The sequence below is a fragment of the Rhipicephalus microplus genome, chromosome 1 (genome assembly GCF_043290135.1).
Source record: "Rhipicephalus microplus isolate Deutch F79 chromosome 1, USDA_Rmic, whole genome shotgun sequence".
In the NCBI taxonomy this organism is placed as follows: Eukaryota; Metazoa; Arthropoda; class Arachnida; order Ixodida; family Ixodidae; genus Rhipicephalus; species Rhipicephalus microplus.
The window spans coordinates 68,297,866-68,317,828 of record NC_134700.1 but is presented as its reverse complement, the minus strand read 5'-3'; the positions used below and the strand labels follow the sequence as shown (position 1 = coordinate 68,317,828).

Here is a 19,963-nt window from a genome sequence, read left to right as displayed (position 1 = left end):
ATCCGAAGAGGGGCACACCAAATTCTCAGTCAAACAGTACTTCTCGCATCCACTTACTCTGGACTCCTGGTCATGCCTATCTGCCGGACAATGAACGCGCACACACTGTTGCCCGGGAAATTTCCTTCCGGACGGCCCGGCTAGGCAAGGCGACCATTTTAGAGTGGGGGGATCCTCTTCTCACTTACGACATTCTTCGTCACTACAGGAGCCCCGCCGCGGTGGTCTAGTGGCTAAGGTACTCGGCTGCTGACCCGCAGGGCGCGGGTTCGAATCCCGGCTGCGGCAGCTGCATTTCCAATGGAGGCGGAAATGTTGTAGGCCCGTGTGCTCAGATTTGGGAGCACGTTAAAGAACCCCAGGTGGACTAAATTTCCGGAGCCCTCCACCACGGCGTCTCTCATAATCATATAGTGGTTTTGGGACGTTAAACCCCACATATCAATCAATCGTCACTACAGGAGCGTCCGTCGCACTCAGAGCGCCTCACCGCCATCTTTCTCGCGAGAGGAGGCCGTAGCGCTAAGCCAGTTACATACTAAAACATTTTCCAATCTAGTATCACTTCATAAATTCTACCCGCAGTGCTATGCAGACCGTTGCCCCGGCTGTGGAAACTCGCCCACGACGTTCCATGTCTCGATCGAGTGCACTGCGAACATCTTTCCTCCCTTACCTGCTTTCCTTCACCCTTTACGTAACGAGGAGCTGTGGGATGATGCTCGTCGCAATGGACCTTCCGAGGTCCTTCGAGCTCTGATACAGGGGGCCCGACTCGTCGCTGGAGTCGCCCTAGGGACCCCGGACACTAGGGGTTCCTCCCACGCCCTCTTTCTCCATGCCTTTCTGAATGAAGAAGTTTCTCTCTCCATATGTTTTGCCGATATGGTCGATTGGGCCAGTTGGTGATACATGACCGTTTTGAAATGAGAGCGCACTGCTTAGACGCGGACAGAACGACAGGGACAAGCGCTTCCGACCTATGGTTGGCCGGAAGTTGGCTTAACGAAATAACATTTGCGACAGTGCTAGAGCAACAGTGATGTTCCGTGCAGGGAATTTTCGCCAGTCATTTAGAGCCAAAAGGAATCTTTGTGATATTACAGGGAATTTCACATTTCCAATGGAGGCAGAAATGCTGTAGGCCCGTGTGCTCAGATTTGGGTGCACGTTTAATAAGGTGGTCGAAATTTCCGGAGCCCTCCACTATGGTATCTCTCATAATCATATGGTGGTTTTGGACGTTAAACCCCAGATGTCAATCAGGGAATTTCAGGAATGGCTAAATTCTCCTATGACAACCGATAATTGGCGGTCACAGTGCACCTTCATCTGCTGTAAGCTATTCTGGTGCATGCACCATGCAAGCATAGCCCTTGAGATTTGTTTGATATTTACGTGGGGCGATTTCTAGTTCACTATTGCTGTTAGACTTGAAGCCCACAGTGTGCAGTGTACTAACAGTATAAATTAATAAAGTCATGCCTTTGTTGTGTGGCAGTGGAGGGGCTCGTCATGATTTCAAAAGTCGCCGGTACGTCAGACACATGTAAATATGGTATGCGTGTGCGTGAATGTAGGTGGACATTAGTACTCCTGTGCAGGCAAATATGCTGAGAATTTCGTCAATGTTCGCAGGGAAAAATCCCCAAAATAGGGAATTTTCATGTCTCTGAATGGGAATTCTTAGACGTAGTATGGAACATCAGTGTGCTAAAGGGCAGCTTGCTTTCACATGTCGCCAGGGCATGTTCCAAGAGTGGTCTAGTGGACTGGCCTTCCATAATGCAAGAACAATGCGACAAGGTGTGATAATCACTTTTTTATTGTCTCCTAGATGCGAGACGGATAGAGCATGATGCGTACCCGCCGTCCCATGGCGGCTGCGGGGAGGTTGCTCCTGAACTTGGCACGCACGATGCCGCTGTTGCCGTGAGCACGCGTCACCTTGCCCCAGATGGCCCGCACTTTGGAGTACTGCTTCTTGCGACCAGGCACCCGCGTCTTGCTGAAATTGTAGAGAAGAAAACTCTCTACGTGCGCTCACAATACTCAGGCTCTCTTGCAGGATATATTCTGCACACGATACAGTAATCAAGCTCTAGATTGGTCCCTGCTTATGCCACAAACACACAGTTCATAAGTTCTAACGGACCTCACTATACAAACACAATCCAAAGGACATTCCGCAGGATTCGTTCAGGTGATTGAGAAAACAAAACATGAATTCATAATGTACAGTATTACGTACAGAAAAAGTATAAGTCGCCCTTTTCAAGGCAGCAAATCTGATTTCACAAATTTTTCAGACAGCATAGAACGAATAAAACTGATTTTGGCATTCATATTTGTAACTTATGCACACTTTGTTTCCAACAAGCAAAAAACATATCTCACAGGAACTACTCAGTCAGATGCAGTTACAACAAAAAACCTCCCTATATTAGCAATTTACTCTTCTCCAATTTTTGCCTTCCCCTCTTTCTTTCTCCTAACCAGCAACTTAGTATGTGCACTCCAAAGTATTTCTAAAGTCAACAACTATATGAGCCAATGTCCAACAAAACACTTTTTGACGCCACTTCTGCATTCAAAACAACCCTTGGACAAGCTTTGTGCTACTGTGGTATGAGCAGTACAAAGAATCTGAGAGGGAGAGAGACAGATAGCATTAGTCCTATCCATGGTTATGCCTGGCAGCTTGGTTTACCTCAATGATCATAATGCACTTCAGATTTTCAGTTTACTTCAAGTAAGGCCCCTCCAATGTTTTACTTACATGCCACTTCGGAGCACAATGGCACAAAGGACCACAAGCGGCCTAATATCCACCTTCATCAAGATGCCATGGAACATGCCCCCTTCTCAAAATGCAAAGTTATGAAATGCCTCTTGATCTTAGTGGCTGTCATTCTGGCGATACCAGTCGTTGCGGACCCCACCAAAGCAGCAGAGGGCACACCGAAAAAAATGAATAAATGATACATGGGCAGTTTCACCACTGCTGCATTGTGAATCGGTTAAACACCTTAACATGCCGCAGCAAATGTATCACCCAACCAGAATCATTTTTAACATGAGTAAGACTTCAATGAGATATTTCCGCAATAGATATGACATTAGTAAAATGCCTGTTAATGAACGAAAAAGAAAAAATATATAAAAATAAACCATCCTGATTGGGAATCTAACGTACAACCTTTTGCTTCGCGATGATCACAGAATGCATCTCCGCAGACACTGCACAGGTAACAATGATAACAGCCAGCAGCACCCCTCGTCAACTACAGGTATGACTACTAGCTGTCACAATAGTGTTTGTTCTGTGCGCAGCATCCTATTCCCCCATGTGAGCGGCCTGCGACAATGCTCTAAAGGAGTAGCGTTCCTCGGGACCCAATCAAGTTCTGTGTGTGTGTTCGATCACAAGCAAGCACTTTTACTTAAATACCGACATAAGCCAAACCTAGAATTTTGTACTTAAAGAGGCCCTTTGACGCTTTTTCGTCAGCATTTTACAACGATGAAGTTTATGTAATGCTGAATGCCGAGATGAACGCAAAAAGAATGACCGCAATGATATGTACGGTAACAGAAGTTATTAGCCTTCAAACTTCCAAAAACCCAGCTGACGACCAGAACGAACATTAATTTCCTTTCGCAATGCACTCTCCCACTAATGTCAAAGGCTGTTCCCAATCACAGCGCGCCTCTTAAAGACATATCGAACGGCTCTCCTCGTGGTGGCTGTTGTGCAGCGTTCCTGGCGTCGTTTCGCAATTGTTTTCACATTTTCATATTTTCTTTAAGACAGAAATCCCACTTTTTTAAATCTGAGGAAGTATAAACAGTGCTTTTATAATTTATAGTGCATAAGAGTGCGGCCTATCTGAGAACGTACAGTATTACACGTGAGTTGTCACATCACACCAATCTAAATGTACGGCCTATGCAGTCGCTCCCACATGGTGCAGCGTCACTTTCGATTACAAAATTAGCCACTGCGTTACACTTTAGTCTCAAAACAGCGTGGTTTCTCTGTGAAAGTAAAATTACAACAGCATTATTTTAGCCGTTGCCAGTCATACAACCAAACCTGTGCATTCCACAGCCGACAAAAAGTGATGAAAACAACACGCTTCAATTTTTGCCGCAAGGCCACTATAAGAAAAAAAAATTTAAAATGTCGGCCTAGAATTGAGTAAATGGAGAACATACGGTCTAATCAAAATGTTTGGCTCCCAGTAGCAACATGTCTTTTCATCGATTCTGCTGAATCTTTCCGTAATACTTTGAGATTTCAATCAAAAGAACAAGTAATTTCCTGTATGCTTTCTTCAGTATCATAGCCAGTTATTTCCTGCATATGAATAAAAAGAAAGCAAACCCGACAACAGCCATGACACCTTGTGTAAACGAAGAACAGCAGCTCCAAGCGAATGTCTGCCAAGCAGGGCTGTGACAAACCATGCAGTGCTAGCACCCATGTCACTGTCTCAGCAGAGTTCACTGTTGCAAGGTTGTGATAGGCAAAGTGTTATGTGGTTTACATCATGCCCTCGTTCCCTTGCACTCACACTACACATGATTACTCCCTCACAAGTGTTCAATTGTGATAAATGGCTTGTCAACACTATACACTAATGTGCAAACACATTAAACCACTGCTACCAGTTTTCTCTTTTACATCGAATAACATCAGCCATATTTTTCACAACAATGTGTCACAGCATTCTTATACCATGTAACCGCACCCCAAAATTTTGGTCAATTTAAAAAAGAAAATATGAGCGATCATGGTGCAAGTACAGTGGAACTTTAATTCTACAACCTCCAGTTTTGCAACAACACACATTTTATGACTAATTCGTTTGTTCCCAGCAAAAAAACACCATAGAGATAATATATTGCAAATGAGTTCTGGGGAAACCCGCAAGGTGGCGGACCAGGACAAAATTTTCTACAACTAAGAGACTTTCTTTCTGAAAAATCTGTATGAATTTCCTTGTGGCTTCATGCTACAAACGGGTGGTTGTCTTCTTTGCCTTTCAGAGATAATACATTAAAAACCTTGGTTAAATGACACAATATTAGTCCAATCCTACATCTTACGACAACTTTCCGATTCCGCCTGATAGAAATAAAAACCAGCTTTACTCAAATCAAATGTGAACCAAATATTCCCGACTCCAAAATAAGAGGTTGTGTTACACTATGTTGACTGTAAGGAAAGTAGAAAGTGAATGAAAAATTTATTCTCCTGGCAGTTCATACACTACTGTCTAGGTACATCTAGATTGTGTGAATATTCTGGGTAATTATCTAGACAAGCTCTATTCACATGGAGTGGCTACAGCTGGTCAAAAAAGGTCTGGATACTTCAACATTTTTGGTCCATGGAAAAACTTCCTGGTCGAAATACAGCTGATCTGCCTTTGTCTGTGCCCTTTGCGGGCACATGTGCTCAGCACACAGAATGCAATGCGGCTATTTTCACCATGCAAACTAACCTTCACTTGAAGTGAACATTCATAATACCATATTTGCTTGCGTAATGAACGCGCTTTTTTCTAGAAAAATCGGAGCAAAGTTGGGGGTGCGTTTATTATGCAGGGAAATTTAATAACATTTTTGGGAAGCGCAAAAACTGCCGTACTACAAAAAAAAGTTAAGTCACTTAGCCTTTCGCAATTGACATACGTGTATACATTGTTTGGAAACTGCTTCTCTGTTGCACTTCACTCATCTTCGGTGGTTAATGGCACTATCTTCTGCAAGCTGTGCCCACGCACACCATAAAAGTGTTTCGCGGCAATGTTTTCTCGCAATTGTTTAACCCCAACAATGGTACCTGCTGTGATCTCGAGGGTGCCATGTTGTGCCAGAATCAGAGGTGCTGCCATGTTGTGGAAATAATCACAAGAAAAGATGGTGATTATTTCCACAAAATGGCAGCACCTCCAATTCTCGTGGCGGCCAGGCTCTGTTGGTACTTCGGTTGCAACTTGCTCTTCCTGCTTGTTATCTGTGCGTACTTCAAGGAACGCAAGATATAGGCTTTCTTTTCTACAGCAACTTATGTGGACAGTGAAGCGACGGCCGTCCTTCTTTAATCCTGTTATTCACGGTTATTTTTGGTGCTTCGGTGGTAGCTTGCTGCAATGTCGGTTACTAGCTACAATGATTTTTTTTGGTTTTCCAGAAACCTGCGACACGATGGCGAGGAATGACCCTTTGAGACAGCCATAGCGACAGCAAATCTTGTCGTTGTCGCTCGAAAATCGTGTAAATGTGGTTGGGCCTTATTCTTTGGCACGGACAGTTTCATGATCTTTGCTCGCTGTGTGCTTGTCAGCGCAATGCCTCTACACTTGTACCGTTTGTGACCTGTTGCGCACTGATAAAAACAAATATGATACGGTGAGCGGCAGGAAATAAAGGGTGAAGTGAGCAAGCCGAGGTGACCAAGGAAGAGATCCAATGGGCAAGGAGACGGCAGGTGTCGGTTAGTGGGATTGCAGCAAATGAATGTAGGGGGGTGCGTTTATTATGCAGGGAAAAAAATCCAAATTTTGACGACCGAAATTGCAGGTGCATGTATTACCGTATTTACTCGATTCTACCGCGCCCTCAATTGTAACGCGCACCCGATTTCCACGACGAAAAAAAAAAAAGTAAGACATCAATTGCAACGCACACCCATTTTTCTCGCTGGCCCGCGCGATCACACCACTCGAAAAAAGGACTCCTTTCGGGAGCGTCTTCCATTTAAATATGAGGTACGGGGGAAGCTCGTGCCCACATTGATGTGTAACAGAGCATTTCCGTCACTGTAGTTTTACCGTGGACCGATGTCAGCACGCGAACTTGCTTCGCCCCCTTCTTCTCGAAAGTAGTGGTGCCAGGCATGTCGAAGTAAACAGGCGTCTAATCGGCATTCCCGATCTGCCCAAGCAGGTAGCCGTTGTTGTGTCACAAGTTTAGGATGAACTTCTGAAAACTGTGCAGCTTTTCATCGCACTTCTCCGCAAAACTTTTCGCAGATGCCCGTTCACCTTCGGAGGGAAAAGCCTTTCCTCTTCATAAAGTTAGTTAGCCAGCACCTGCTCGCTTTAAACTGGCTCCGCATTAGCCCTTTTTCCAAAGCTAATTGCATAGCCCGCACTTGGAGCAGTTCTGTCGTCACGGGCCACTGCGCCGCTCGCTGCTCAAGCACATACTTGGCGAGCAGCTCTTCAATTTGCGGAAACCGACCCTGCTGTGGTCCACTGAAGCCTTTGCGTGAATCTTTTCTGTCGACAATCTTCTGCTTTTGTTTTTGCCAGTCCCGCAAGCACGTTTCGGGAACTCCGAAAGACCGCGATGCGACCCGATTTCCGTCTGTTTCTGCACACGCGATGACTTTTCTTTTAAAAGCGGCATCGTGGTGCACTCGAGTTTTTGGAGTCGGCCCTTCCATGCCGTCGATGCTAATGCACTACAAGATGACGAACTCCTCAGTACACGTACGAAGTGCCGCACATGGGAAACACACAGGCAGAAATGGCCGACGTGCCATGCCGACGCACGAAGGGGGCGGCCATTTTGGAAATGCCGATGGCAATAGAATGACCGTATTCATTTTTTTTTTCGTACTCTATTATAACACACATGCGATTTATGAACTCGCTTAATCGAAAAAAAGGTGCGCGTCAGATTCGAGTAATTACGGTATGCAAGTGCATTCATTACGCGAGTAAATGCGGTAATGGCAGAAAATCACGAGCTGCAATCACCAGCAACAAATCACAATGTGCACAGCTGCCACGGATAAAGGCAACCAACACAAACTCACGCTCCAATCATTGTGATGGCAATGCACTGATGGAAGCGTCCTTTTACTTTTATGAGCAAGGAAGTACCATTGTCGAGCAGCCACAAGGGTTTCCATAGCAGAGAACATGCTAGTTTACAGAAGCTATTGGTGTTTAGAGCATATCTGCCATACAACTCCAAGAATATGAAGCATCACTGAAGTATTGCATAAATATATTACTACTTTATATGAAAGACGAGAACTGGCGCATTCAGCATGGTATGGCCAATGGCAACTTTATATGAAAGATGTTTTACAGCCTACAATCAACGTAAACTGCAAAAAAAAAACAAATGATTAGGTTGTTTATCAATGCCCGTAATGTGAGCTATATATTTAAAACAAAATCTCGATCATTTCTACGCATCAACAATATGGATTGGATGTAAATTTGAATGTAGCTAAATGATTTGCAAGCTTAATATGACAATTATTGTTGCATAAACACGAGCCAACAAAGTTGCGTATTAACATGCTAGAATTGTACAAATTCTTTTCAGTTTCTTTAGGGCTTGCAAGTGGGTCATCTTCACTGCTCGTCTTCATTTTGACAGTGCCATTTGGGAACCGGTTACTAATAAAAAACACAATTTAGAGCAGCATGTAGCAGCACTTCCGATGACACTGCAGCTGGCTACTCCGACGGGAGCCTGTTGTCAATGCAGTTTCGCTTTTGTTTTCATGAACAGGCAATTTTAGGGCTCGACGTATCAGGAAAAAAATGCACATTGTATTTGGTTTTTCAAAGTTGACAATAAAGATTTGCGAACACCTCCTTGAGCTGCCATTAAGTGCCATTCGCAAAAATACTTTAATCGATTTTACATGCACAAGGTCGTGCTGTCGGCTTATCCAGGCGGTCTGAACCCCTTCATTCAGCAAGGCTGAGTGTCACTGCCTATATTTTTAGTTTACTGATTACAGTCGAACACTGCTACAACAAACATTACTTCAACAAAATTTCCGGTACAACGAAAAATTCTCGGTTCCCCGTCAGCAGTCTACTGGAGTCAATGCATAAATACAGTAAAACCTCATTAATTCGAACTCAGTTATTTCGAAATCCCACTTATTTCTAAGTATTTTCAGGGTCCTGTATTTTGTAATGTGTGTTTGAGCAGATAGTTTGAAGCGGCGGTCAGCACAAGTCCGGTTAATTCAAAAACCTTGGGTGCAGTAGGCCGATGCTAGATTTCGCTGCAAATCTGCGGAAACGACAGCCCTTAAAGCCACTAGGCAATGTACTTTAGCGATATTGAGTGCTGGCTGAAGAACTTCAGTCCCACTACTTCCAGCATGAAAAATGAAATTATAAAAAAAAACGGTCTCGTGATCTACTGAAATATGCGCCTGTGGAAAACAAGACGTGCTTCACTGCAATACAGCAATATGAAGATTTATCCATTCTTTCTGAGAACTTAAAAAAAATTAACCAAGGACCGTCTGGAGAAATCCACGATGTATGTGTACCTCTAAGTGCCGGTTGCTCCAGCAATTCGCACACTTGCACAGCTGGCGGAGTTCTTGCCTGCAACGCCTACTTCGAAAACTAGGGTCGAAAACTTCAACGGCGATATTTTCCAGCCCAAACACATCGCGAATTTCATCACACTGTCTATTATCAAATTCTTCATTTTATGAGAAAGAATGGGCGAATGGTTGCATCATGACGTGCTGACGCAGAAAGGAGCAGGTGACATGCTGCCCGCATGTCACTACTGTACTGCAGTGAAGATGTCTTTTTTTTCGCTAACGTGCAATTCAGTTTTTTTTTTCTCCGTGACAGCAGTAAAGCCTGGAATTCCTCTTTGTTTGCGGCAAAACAGTGACCAGGTATTGCTGGAAAACATAATCCTTGGAGCCACAAACTAGCCAGCACAGCAAAAGACCAGCTCTGATTAATTTGAATAAATTCCAAGTTGCTTTCGTTCCCCACTTTGTATGTTCTGTTAATTCGAAAACCTGCTTAATTCGAAGATTTCTCAAGGTCCCAGTGACTTCAAATTAATGAGGTTTTACTGTATTTTATTTTGCACATCCCCATCAAGAAAATTTGACGGTGCAATTCTGGGCTCAGATATTTAATGCCATGCAGTAAACACAATCTTGAACATTTCGATGCATATTTTAATTAAAACAAAGATAGTCTAAATTACATATTAGCACCATTAGAAATCACCGCTGTTGACCAAGTATGGGGGCCACCACTGCTTGATGAGACTACCCCACTTATGCCACTGGCTTGCTTTTTAGCCCCAGATAATTCGAAGACAAAGCTCAGTCGCTCAATTGTCCACACTGCCACACTGGGTTCAATTGCAGAATGATGCCTTTTTCAATACCAATGCTTTTTGTTCTTTTCTCACTAGGCCAACGTGGTCGCTGGTAAGAGCAACCGACTTTTGTGTTATAAACCCGAGAAATAAGCTAGCTACGACTAGTAGATAAAAATAGCATAGAGTAAATCACCATTCGACATTACACCTGCACTTCTGCGTCATGTGATGCCTTGTTGACGGTGGATAGCTGCTAGCGTTAGAGTGCCTCTTTGGTTAGTACGTGGAAATAATTATTTCAGCACGCTTTTTAACATGGCGTTACTATGAATGTACGAGAATTGCTTTACAACATTGCTGAGAAAGAAAAGGAAACAGGCAACACTTTTTGAATTTTGCTAATAAAAAAAGTTGCTTTGTTTTGCTAGCTCGGGCCAGCTATATCTTTTTTTGGATTTCCCTACAAGCAAACTCTTTCCGCACCCCGTGGGTTTCGATGTTGCTAGTTTGGCTGTATATGAAACCCTGATTATACAACGGTCTTGCATGGTCCCCTGAAAGTTGTACTGTACGCAAAGAAGGAAAATGCTGGCAGTTTTTCACTTGCTGCAACTTTCCTCTAACACAGGGCTGAGTACGAATCCTCGGCAGATGTACTCAAATCAGCGTTTTGGAGCAGATTTGGCACAATTCTGAGGTATTCATATGAAATGTAGTCCTTTCAGCTCAACCATGGTTATGGGAACGTCAAATGTACAGCTGCTACAAGTAACAACACAATAAATGGAGCTCCATGCTCTATGGCAGTGAAGCACTCACTTCTTCGCCGTGTAGACGAAGACAGCACGCTTGCCCAGGTAGAATCCTGTGTCTCGGCGTGCATCAACACCTTCAATTTTGAGCAGGGATGTGTGCTCATGCTGGTTGCGCAGGCCCCTCCGGTAACCAACAAACACTGCCTTGCAGTACAACCTGCAAACAGCACATCACAGTAGTGAGTCTGTAGCACACGTGCGCAACCCACACAAGGAATCAAAATTATAATGAAGCAGTGTGATGCATCAAGAAGGCATTTCCTTTCTAGTCAACACAACTGTTCGCTTTTAGTGTTAGCAATGAGCAGTCAACTTCACAAAATGATAAACTATAACCACAAGTGTCAGGAGAACGACCACAAAACCATAGAGGGTATGCACTGACACACAAGGTGGCAACACCATGGCCCCACCATTTTGAAGGTCTGTTCATGCAACATGTCTGCGCTGTTCGTACAGGTATTCAAGAGGTCTCTACTCATAAAGTCGCACCATACGGATGTCAGACCCAGCGCATGCAGCAAGAGTGCAGACCTTCAATATGCCGACCCTGACGCTAGTGGTCCTCGCGGATGCAGTCAAGTGCTTAACAAGCAATAGGCTTCTCACATAATTTCGATTAATTAATTTTAAAAAATTCTGCCTACTAAGCAACACAGTGTAAAGAAGCCTGTGTCACAAAAAATTTGTCGATAAGTTAAATCAATGAAAACGAAGAATAAACATCCCAGCTCAAGCAGAGAGCGAGTCAAGGCATTCTGCATGGCCCTCAAGTATTCTGCAACACAGCTTCAAACTGTTTGAAAAAAAGATCCCATATGAATATCATGCCAATACAGCTGTCAACACGTATGTTTAAAGAGAAACTAAAGGCAAATATAAAGACGACGTTGATTGCTGAAATACACAACTTGCAAGTACGTCACACCGCAAAACTCTGGGATACGATCTTTGCATGCACCACTATCACTGAGCACATGGCAGCAAACGAGTAAAGCTGTGTGGCCCTCGCATTTCTTATCGGTGTCGTATTAATGTCGCAATGGCAATTTCTGCAATATTTGACTGGCGCATGAGAAGTACGAGATAAAAAAGGACCAGAAGCGGGGATGTACTGTACGCCAAAGGTGATCACAAACCCATGGGACTGCACAAAAGAGCTGTCCGAAAAGCGGAGCACCCTATTTCCGAGTGCTAAAGCAGGATGGACCTCAAGACATTGAACATACATGTGGGCAGGTGCCACTCCATAACAAGCAAGTTGTCTTTTCAAATCTCGTGCAAAGTTGTTTCACCCATTACATACAACACCATGAACTAGGAAACCACAGGATCCGTGTTCCCCAAGCAAAGCTGCTGCCTGCGTAATTTCCTGAACAATTCTTCTTCATAAGCCCAAGGCAAACGATCTGCCGCACGAAGGTTAACACAGCGCAAACAGGAACAAACCTGTCCTGCAAGTTGTGTATAGTGATCCAGAAATCTCGTAGGGTTTCTTTCGCACCAATGAGATGCTTGTTTTAAAATAAAATTACGTTGTAGCAGTCCGCACAACATTAGTGCACTTCGAATCCCCCCGCCTGAACGGGCCTTCTGACGTAGCAGTTGCCTGGCCCAACGTTGTCTGCTTTTACTGCATAGCTTGAAGTGACGTACACCATTCGGACATACGTAAACATCACATGAATGGTCCGTTTTGTCGAACTTTCCATCGCATCGACTGTGTGCATGCAACGTACAGGCAGCAGTATGCAATACCGAAATTACCACTGAGATGCCACCGCATGAGCAAAGTGCAGTTCATGAAAACTAAACTTTCGAACCCCATAATAACGCCAAGTGGTTCATTTTTCCATAAGTCCAACAGAAACTGACAAGCAGCGTTAGTACATGTTGTAATGCACGAAAGGGTCTTTTTTTTGTAATTTATTTATTGCAATTGGTTTGATTCCTAGCCACAGACTACTCTGTACTCTTAAAGTCACTGGGATCTTTTCAAAATATCCCACTCGTGACACATATGGTGTCGTACGTCAAATTAAGTTTAGGCGTACTACGGGCACGTTTTGATGTGCCCTCGTACACACCGCGCATTCTGTAACACACGGCAGTGATGGAAGCGACATTTTGCTTTTTGGAGCAGATTCTTCTGGAGCAAAAAAAATGGTGCTTTGGAGCAAGCTCAAGCGTTTTCGGAGCAGAAAAAAAATGGTATAGCTTAGGGTTGCTATTGGTGTTTTCGGAGCAGACGCATGTTCCGAACTACTACTGAAGTCTAAAACACCACTTGAGCACCTAATAAATATTTATATTTATTAGTAAACATGCCGTATGCTAGTATGCAGCTACAGTCAAACATCAATATATCGAACACAGATATATCGAATTATTGCCTATATCGAATTATTGCCTATATCGAACGGTTCCTATATCACGCGGGAAATCGCATGCATTATTGATTTTTTATTTCGAACAAAGTTTGACATATAATGGATATATCGAACGCAGCCGCTCCAAACCGCCCGCGCTCCATTGACAGGCGGCGAGCTTTCCCGCAACTCTCAAAAGTAGCGGTAGAGCGGCGGGCGTTTACGAATGCTGCACACATCGATGGCGCCGAGAGCGCCACTTTTGAAGTAGCGGCGTACGCGCGCCTCAGCCTTGCAGCTTGCAGTCGTTGCAGTCTCTATGGTGTCAACGGCACACTGCGCACTTGTTGGGAGGATTCGCTCACAGGATTTCAAGCTGGACGGTTGTGCCCTCGCGATCTCCGACGCCAGCGTAGCTCCCGCCGACTGGTTCGCCCTCCGCGGTCTCCCGACGCCGTGCAGCTCTCGCATTGTGGCGCCCCGCCCTTGGACTGCTTCGACCGGATCCCCACTTTCCTATCTCCTTCTTTTTTCCGTGGCTTGCCTGTCTATTTCTTCATCTATTTCCTTCTATTCTTTTTATCCCTCTTTCCCCCCACCCCTATAAGGCGCTGCGCCGTGTCGCCTGAAGGCAGACAGAAATTAGGTGCCTTTTTCTTCTTCCTTACAACCACTACCCCCACCACTTGTTGCAAGCTCCTCCCCCGTAGCATGGGCAGGCATCGGTCGTGGTGCTCGCAGTGTTCGTGCGTTTGGAGTTGGGCCTGTCGCGCGCTGTCCAAGGGCGGGGCGCCACAATGCGAGAGCTGCACGGCGTCAGGAGACCGCGGAGGGCGAACCAGTCGGCGGGAGCTACGCTGGCGTCGGAGATCGCGAGGGCACAACCGTCCAGCTTGAAATCCTGCCGACGAGCCTAACTCCGAACGACGGAGCTCACGGATGTGGAGATTGTCGCCGAAGCCACTGCTGAGCAGCCAAATGAAGACTCTGCCGAGGTGGATCCCGCAAGCGCTGATAGTGCCCCGTTCTCGACATCAGCTGAGGTCGTAGCTGCCTTGGCCCTTGTGCGCTGCCACTGCGGCGCGATTGAAGGCACCGGCCTATCACTTATGGATCGCCTGGACTATATTGAGGACGCAGTCGTCAAACACGCCATGGCCAACAAAAAGCAGGCTACTCTTTTTAAATATTTTAAACCAACCCAATAAATACTATGTTTGAATATTCAAGTGAGTATTTACTGCACCACGCTTGAACGGTTCGTTGGTTGTTTTCAGCAAGCTGTTGACGCATTTTTTTCGTGATTTTTTTATATTGAATTCTGGATATATCGAACTATTTCGTGATCGCCGCGCCGTCCGATATATCGAGGTTCGACTGTAGTATACAAGCAGTATAGTTGGCGTGAATCATGGGCGTGGAGGGGGGGGGGGGGGGGGGTCAAGAGAGTCTGGACTTTTCTGGTGTTCAGGCTGTGGTGGACAGCCCCCTCAAGTGTCCCTCTTGAGATTTAACTTTAGGATGTGATATGTTTGAGTTAAGGAAGCTTGCATGAACGGCGGCGATGCTATGCACTCTGGGTAGGCAGCCATTTCTTTGTCAAAAGCGGCCGGGGAGTGCAGCAGCGAACTCGTGATTGAGTGCGAGCGCGATGCAAATTTAACTCCAAGTGTTGTGCACGATGTCAGCTTCACCGGAAGACTACACCGCAACGCTGTGCCACAAAGACCTCGAGCGGTGCGAAGAACAGACGAGAATCAGCTCAGAGTAGACCCGTTCACATTTCATGCGGGCGGCCGTGTAAGTGACGTGAACTTGTGGCTGCGCGTCGACAGCACGGTTATTCATGAATTTCTTGTTCCAAGGACGAGTTTGATTACCCGGGAGCTGTTGAAGTCGAAAGGCAATCAATGGCCACAACCTTGTGACAAATGGCTGGTTGTGGGAGCGGTGGGTGAAGAAATTCGCTGCTGACACCTTCATCATTGTCACTCAAGTAAGAGGTGTTAGGTTACTTGATTTTGCCGTAGATGCTAATGTTTGCTTCTGTTCAGGTTAAACTCCCAGTGTGTTAACAACCCCCATCGACATCTTGTTCATGGGCAAGAGTGATGGCGAAATCCTTGGCGTGCAATACACATGCATGGCCAGTAACAGCGAAGCCTGCTCGCATCCTACTGCGTTGCTATTCTACGTGGACTATGTTGCGTGTGCACGAGAAGAGCGCTCCTCAATTTTTGAACAAGTCTTACTGGAGTGACAACGACCACGGTGTCGGCGGCGACTTTCTTCACCCACAGCTCCCGCGCTCGGCCACTCTTCACAATGATGTGACCCTCGAGGGCCTTTCTGGACTTCACAGCTCCTGGGTAATCAAACTCGTCCTCGGAATGAGAAATTCATGAATATCGGAGCTGTCGACATGCAGCCACAAATCCACGTCACACAGCCGCCTGCATGAAGCGTGAACAAGTCCACTCGGAGCTGATTGTCGTCTCTTTTTCGTACCGCCTAAGGTCTTTCTGGCACAGCGCTGCGGTGTAGTCTTCCGGTGAGGCTGACATCGTGCACGACACTTCTTGGAGTTACATTTGCATCGCGCTTGCACTCGATCACGCCTGCAAGCTACGCAAACACGACTGCGCTGCTGCACTCGCCAGCCGCCTCTGACAAAAAAATGGATGCCTACCCAGAGTGCACAACGTCGCCGCCGTTCATGCAAGCTCCCTATTGCGCAATCAACTTTTTAAAAGGCTTTTTATCTTTTTAATGCACACCTGTGTTAAATGCCCCTCACCTGTGTAAACTATCGAAATAAAAAAAAATGTGAGGAAAAGAGACTGAATAGAACAATGCAACTGCTCGAGCTCGGACCCCATGCTCATTTTTTAAAATTTCATCTGAAAGCATGATTCAATTCCTATATAGATAAAAAGTTTAACCGGTATTAAAAATACGAATTGGACACCATGGCCTGATATGTGTCACCCCTTGAGATTTTTCTGGACTTACACCACGGTGTAGCATACCAGAACGACAGTGTATACAGTTTACTTTTGGTTTCGCTTATGCTCACGGGATGGTCCCATGGTTCAACTTCTTTCTTTTTGTTTGCCAACACCGTTTTAGGGCAGGTTTGGCGCAGTTACTACCAAATATTGCACTTTGGAGCAGCATTTCTCTTTTGGGGCAGTTTGGAGCAATTGCAGCAGCACTTCTATCACTGACACGGTGAACACCGTGTGGCACTACCCCGGCTTTGTCCGGTGTGCGTCGTGTTGTAGGTACTTTAGAACGTGCAAGACCAGCGAAGAATTGGACACTTCGCTGAAAACTGCGACACAGCGGGCGAGCAGCAATGCCAGCGATTGTTCTCCACTACAGTTTCACTATGTGTCGGATACTTTCACGAGACTGTGTTGTCGAAAGGATGGACGCTGTTCGACGTTAAGTACATCTACGACACTGAAGAAACAGTGTTAATTTTCGACTGCATTTTACAGCGTAAACTTACAGGTAAGTGTGTTCAAATAGCACTTGCGAAGCTCGCTGTAGTGTACAGTTTGCTGGTTATGCACCCGCTTTAAAGTAAAATTAGTAGTTTATCAGGCAAAACTTAAGTAGCATTTGGCCAGGTGACAGTAATTTTGAGCGAGAACGTCACACTTACGTAGCTGGTAGTTGCAGCTCTTGCACAATATATTACAGAAGCTGTTTCACTACCCTCTTTCCTTTATCGTGTATTCAACGGCTAGCATAAACCCACAAAATGCTCATATCGTGGTCTTCAAGTGCTCGAACTTGACAGTGGATCGTGAAATGAATATCTAAGGCAACCTTCCCTTGAAAGGCCAGTGTGAAGCGGAGATTAGTGGTGTTAGCAGAAATGCAAACATGTCGCAGCAGTCGTGCAAGTCAATTCGTCTACAGACTGTTTGCAAGCTTGCGTTTGGCCGGCATCTAAGCCTGATATTTAAAAAAGAAAAATGCATTTGAACAACCTGGTGGGGATTGACTTTGTGGTGGTTCCATGGTTGATGTGCGGTGTGTGGTCCGATGCAACATGCGTAGATCATCACGGCTTTTCTAGCAGTTATTGCCTTGCAACCGGTCATGAACTGCGCAAGTGACCAATATAATGCTGTATTTACACGAATATGACGCGAATTTTTTTTCTTTGAGATTTTTGCTACTAAGGTCGACCCTCACATACGGAGTATTGAAATTCTATCTTTTTTTTTTCTTCCTAAACGTAATGAAATGTCACTCCTCACGTTACAATACAATGTATGTAATATACAGCGCGACGCTTACACCACTGAAGTTTTCATCTGCTTTCTCGAACGTTTACAAAGAAAGTTTTACTCAAAAAACTTGTAATAACCCCTGTGCATTCCTGGAAACGATGCCGGAGGGAGTCAACTATGCATGCTCTGGATTATTTTTTGTGTCATTGAAACATTTTGTTGTTGTGGCATTCGTGAATACAACAGTAACGCAGACTCTGGAAGCTTCTTTAACCTCGTATGATCATCGTGCACAGCAGCATTGTTTACGTTAATATTCGTGCACACGAATATTTCCGGCCGTGCTCGACTAGGCGGCGCTCCATGTCCGCGGAAACTCCAGCGCAGGTTCCCCATAACTGTTTTGGCAACTACTCGAACATGCGACCCTCGAAAGCAGTGCCACATTTTGCCGTTAAGAGATTCGGTACGAGCACACATTCATAGAGGAGGTGGTGGTCACCCCAGTGGCATACCAGTACAGCCGCCCCACAAATGAGCCAGCTAATGTGACATGCAAGCTATGTCTACATCAAGATGTGACGACTTCTCTATTGCAACTGAAGGCAACCACATGCCACCGTGGTGCTGACCTAAATGAGCGCATAAAAGCAAAGTGAACGTTATAGAGATCCAAATGGAAAAGGACAGCATAGTTAAGGGAGCCCTCAACACTCATGTACATGTTGACTTGAAACATGCTCTGGTGGAATGCCGGGCGCGCACAAACGAGTATTCGGGCAAGTAAGAAATCTGTCTTTTCACGAACTTTGGTGTTATTGCTGATTTAGGTGTCACAACAACCCAAAACATCGAGGATTCAACGTGACTGCAGAAGGTTGATTTGACGGTCGTGTGCAGTAGTCACTTTTGTAGAAACCACAATGTGTTACATCAAACATACTTTCGAACTGCGGCAGAGGAAGACGAACAGACCACAAAAACGAAACCCACACATCATGACGGTTTTCTCACAAGCCTGATCGTTCACCACACACGGGCAGAAACAGTGCTCACCTGCACAGCGGCCTTTTCCGGCCGCCCTCTTTGACTTCTGCAGGTGCAGCCACCTTGTCCACTTTGGAGGAAACAGCGGGCGCTTTGGCGGGCTTCTCCTTGGCCATGTCTGGCACTGCACACACGCACGATGGTCACTTACGTACTCGCCGATTCAACGGACTACGGGCATATTACACTATGCAGCACACGCCCGAATTACTCTTTGACACCAGCCCTGATATTCAGACAGCTAGCGACTCCTCGATTGTGCCGGCACGTGAGCAAGCAGGCGGCTCAATAGACAGCACACAGCGTTTCTTAAGGGGCTCACAGCGACGAGGCACAACGCGATCTGAATGAATCCGTGCAATAAGAAATAGGAAACACCTGTTTAGCGCTTATCTTGCTAAGTTAAGATATTAAGCGATACGCCTACATAATTATTTTAGCCTAGGAATAGTTTAAGTCAGACATATATGACATTTGTACAATGAGAAATCAAACGCGCTTCTCACCTTTTACAACTTTATGGACGAAAGGAACGGCTTTGGCTAGGCTCGACTCAATCCACCTAAAGAAAACGTTTGTGAAGACCATGACCTACTACACTCCTGACCTGCCCAGAGAGCACCTCTTCCAGCGCCCACGTTCTAGTTCATACCTTCTGCCGCTAGGGCCGTCACCTACGAGCGGCGTGGCGCTAGGCAGCACCTGTTCGCTGTCGTCTGCTTCAGCCATCGCTGTGGCAGTGCAAATCGTTCTTATTGTGCATGAATTGTGTATGAATGTGTAAAATATGGCAAATAAAGCGATATGATTCCTCGTCAGAGTTGGCTGCATTCGTGTGGACGTTTGAAGCAGAAATAGAACCGTAAAAAAAGCACACAAAGGGTCACAGTGGCAAGCAGACGGGAACTTTTCTACAAATGAAGGAAAATTTATTATGAAAATATTTCTTGAATGAAAACGTAGTCCAACGAGATAAAAAAACTATTGTTAGGCATTCATTGTTCACACTGAATCACGATGGTTCCAGACGATACGCATACACAAATTGCAGAAGATACGCAGAAACACAGTAGGTCGTGTGCAGAAACTTGCAGACGGCAGATAGCTGCAGTAGTCAGCTCTAATAGTGGCCGCGTGCAGTTTTTTTTTTTTAGATGAGCTGACACCTCAAATGTAAGTATGGTGTATTGCTGCGTGCCATATTGCAAATCGGAACAAGGCAAACAAAGTAAAGTAAGTTTTCACGAGTTTCCTGCCACAGACATACGGGAAGAATGGATCGAGGCAATTGGAAGAAAAGGTGAGTCTTGTGTTTTTGAGAGTCGTTTCAATTCAGAACGAGTTGCAAGCTAGC

The 19,963-nt window shown here is 45.3% G+C and overlaps 1 protein-coding gene across 2 annotated transcripts; it reads right to left on the bottom strand.

Annotated features, from left to right (window-relative positions):
- Positions 1 to 1,807: 1,807 nt before the first annotated feature.
- On the bottom strand, positions 1,808 to 19,167 carry RpL35A (ribosomal protein L35A). 2 transcript variants are annotated; one of them, XM_037429992.2, is made up of 4 exons: positions 19,116 to 19,167; positions 18,619 to 18,733; positions 10,951 to 11,103; positions 1,808 to 2,008 (listed from the first exon to the last, which is right to left on the bottom strand). In XM_037429992.2, the coding sequence occupies exons 2-4, from the start codon at positions 18,723 to 18,725 to the stop codon at positions 1,834 to 1,836; spliced, it is 435 nt and encodes a 144-aa protein (XP_037285889.1). In that variant the 5' UTR covers positions 18,726 to 18,733; positions 19,116 to 19,167; the 3' UTR covers positions 1,808 to 1,833. The 2 variants fall into 2 exon arrangements, with proteins under 2 accessions (XP_037285889.1, XP_075732580.1); XM_075876465.1 differs by lacking the exon at positions 19,116 to 19,167 and adding an exon at positions 18,988 to 19,033.
- Between the last annotated feature and the right edge of the window lie 796 nt (positions 19,168 to 19,963).

What these genes read in the sequence shown, in the direction of transcription:
- RpL35A (XM_037429992.2), bottom strand. Translation starts at nt 18,725, where the DNA reads ATGGCCAAGGAGAAGCCCGCCAAAGCGCCCGCTGTTTCCTCCAAAGTG. An exon ending in CGGAAAAGGCCGCTGTGCAG is followed by an intron (nt 11,104 to 18,618) that starts GTGAGCACTGTT and finishes TGCTGTTTGCAG; the next exon opens with GTTGTACTGCAAGGCAGTGT. An exon ending in TTCGTCTACACGGCGAAGAA is followed by an intron (nt 2,009 to 10,950) that starts GTGAGTGCTTCA and finishes CTACAATTTCAG; the next exon opens with CAAGACGCGGGTGCCTGGTC.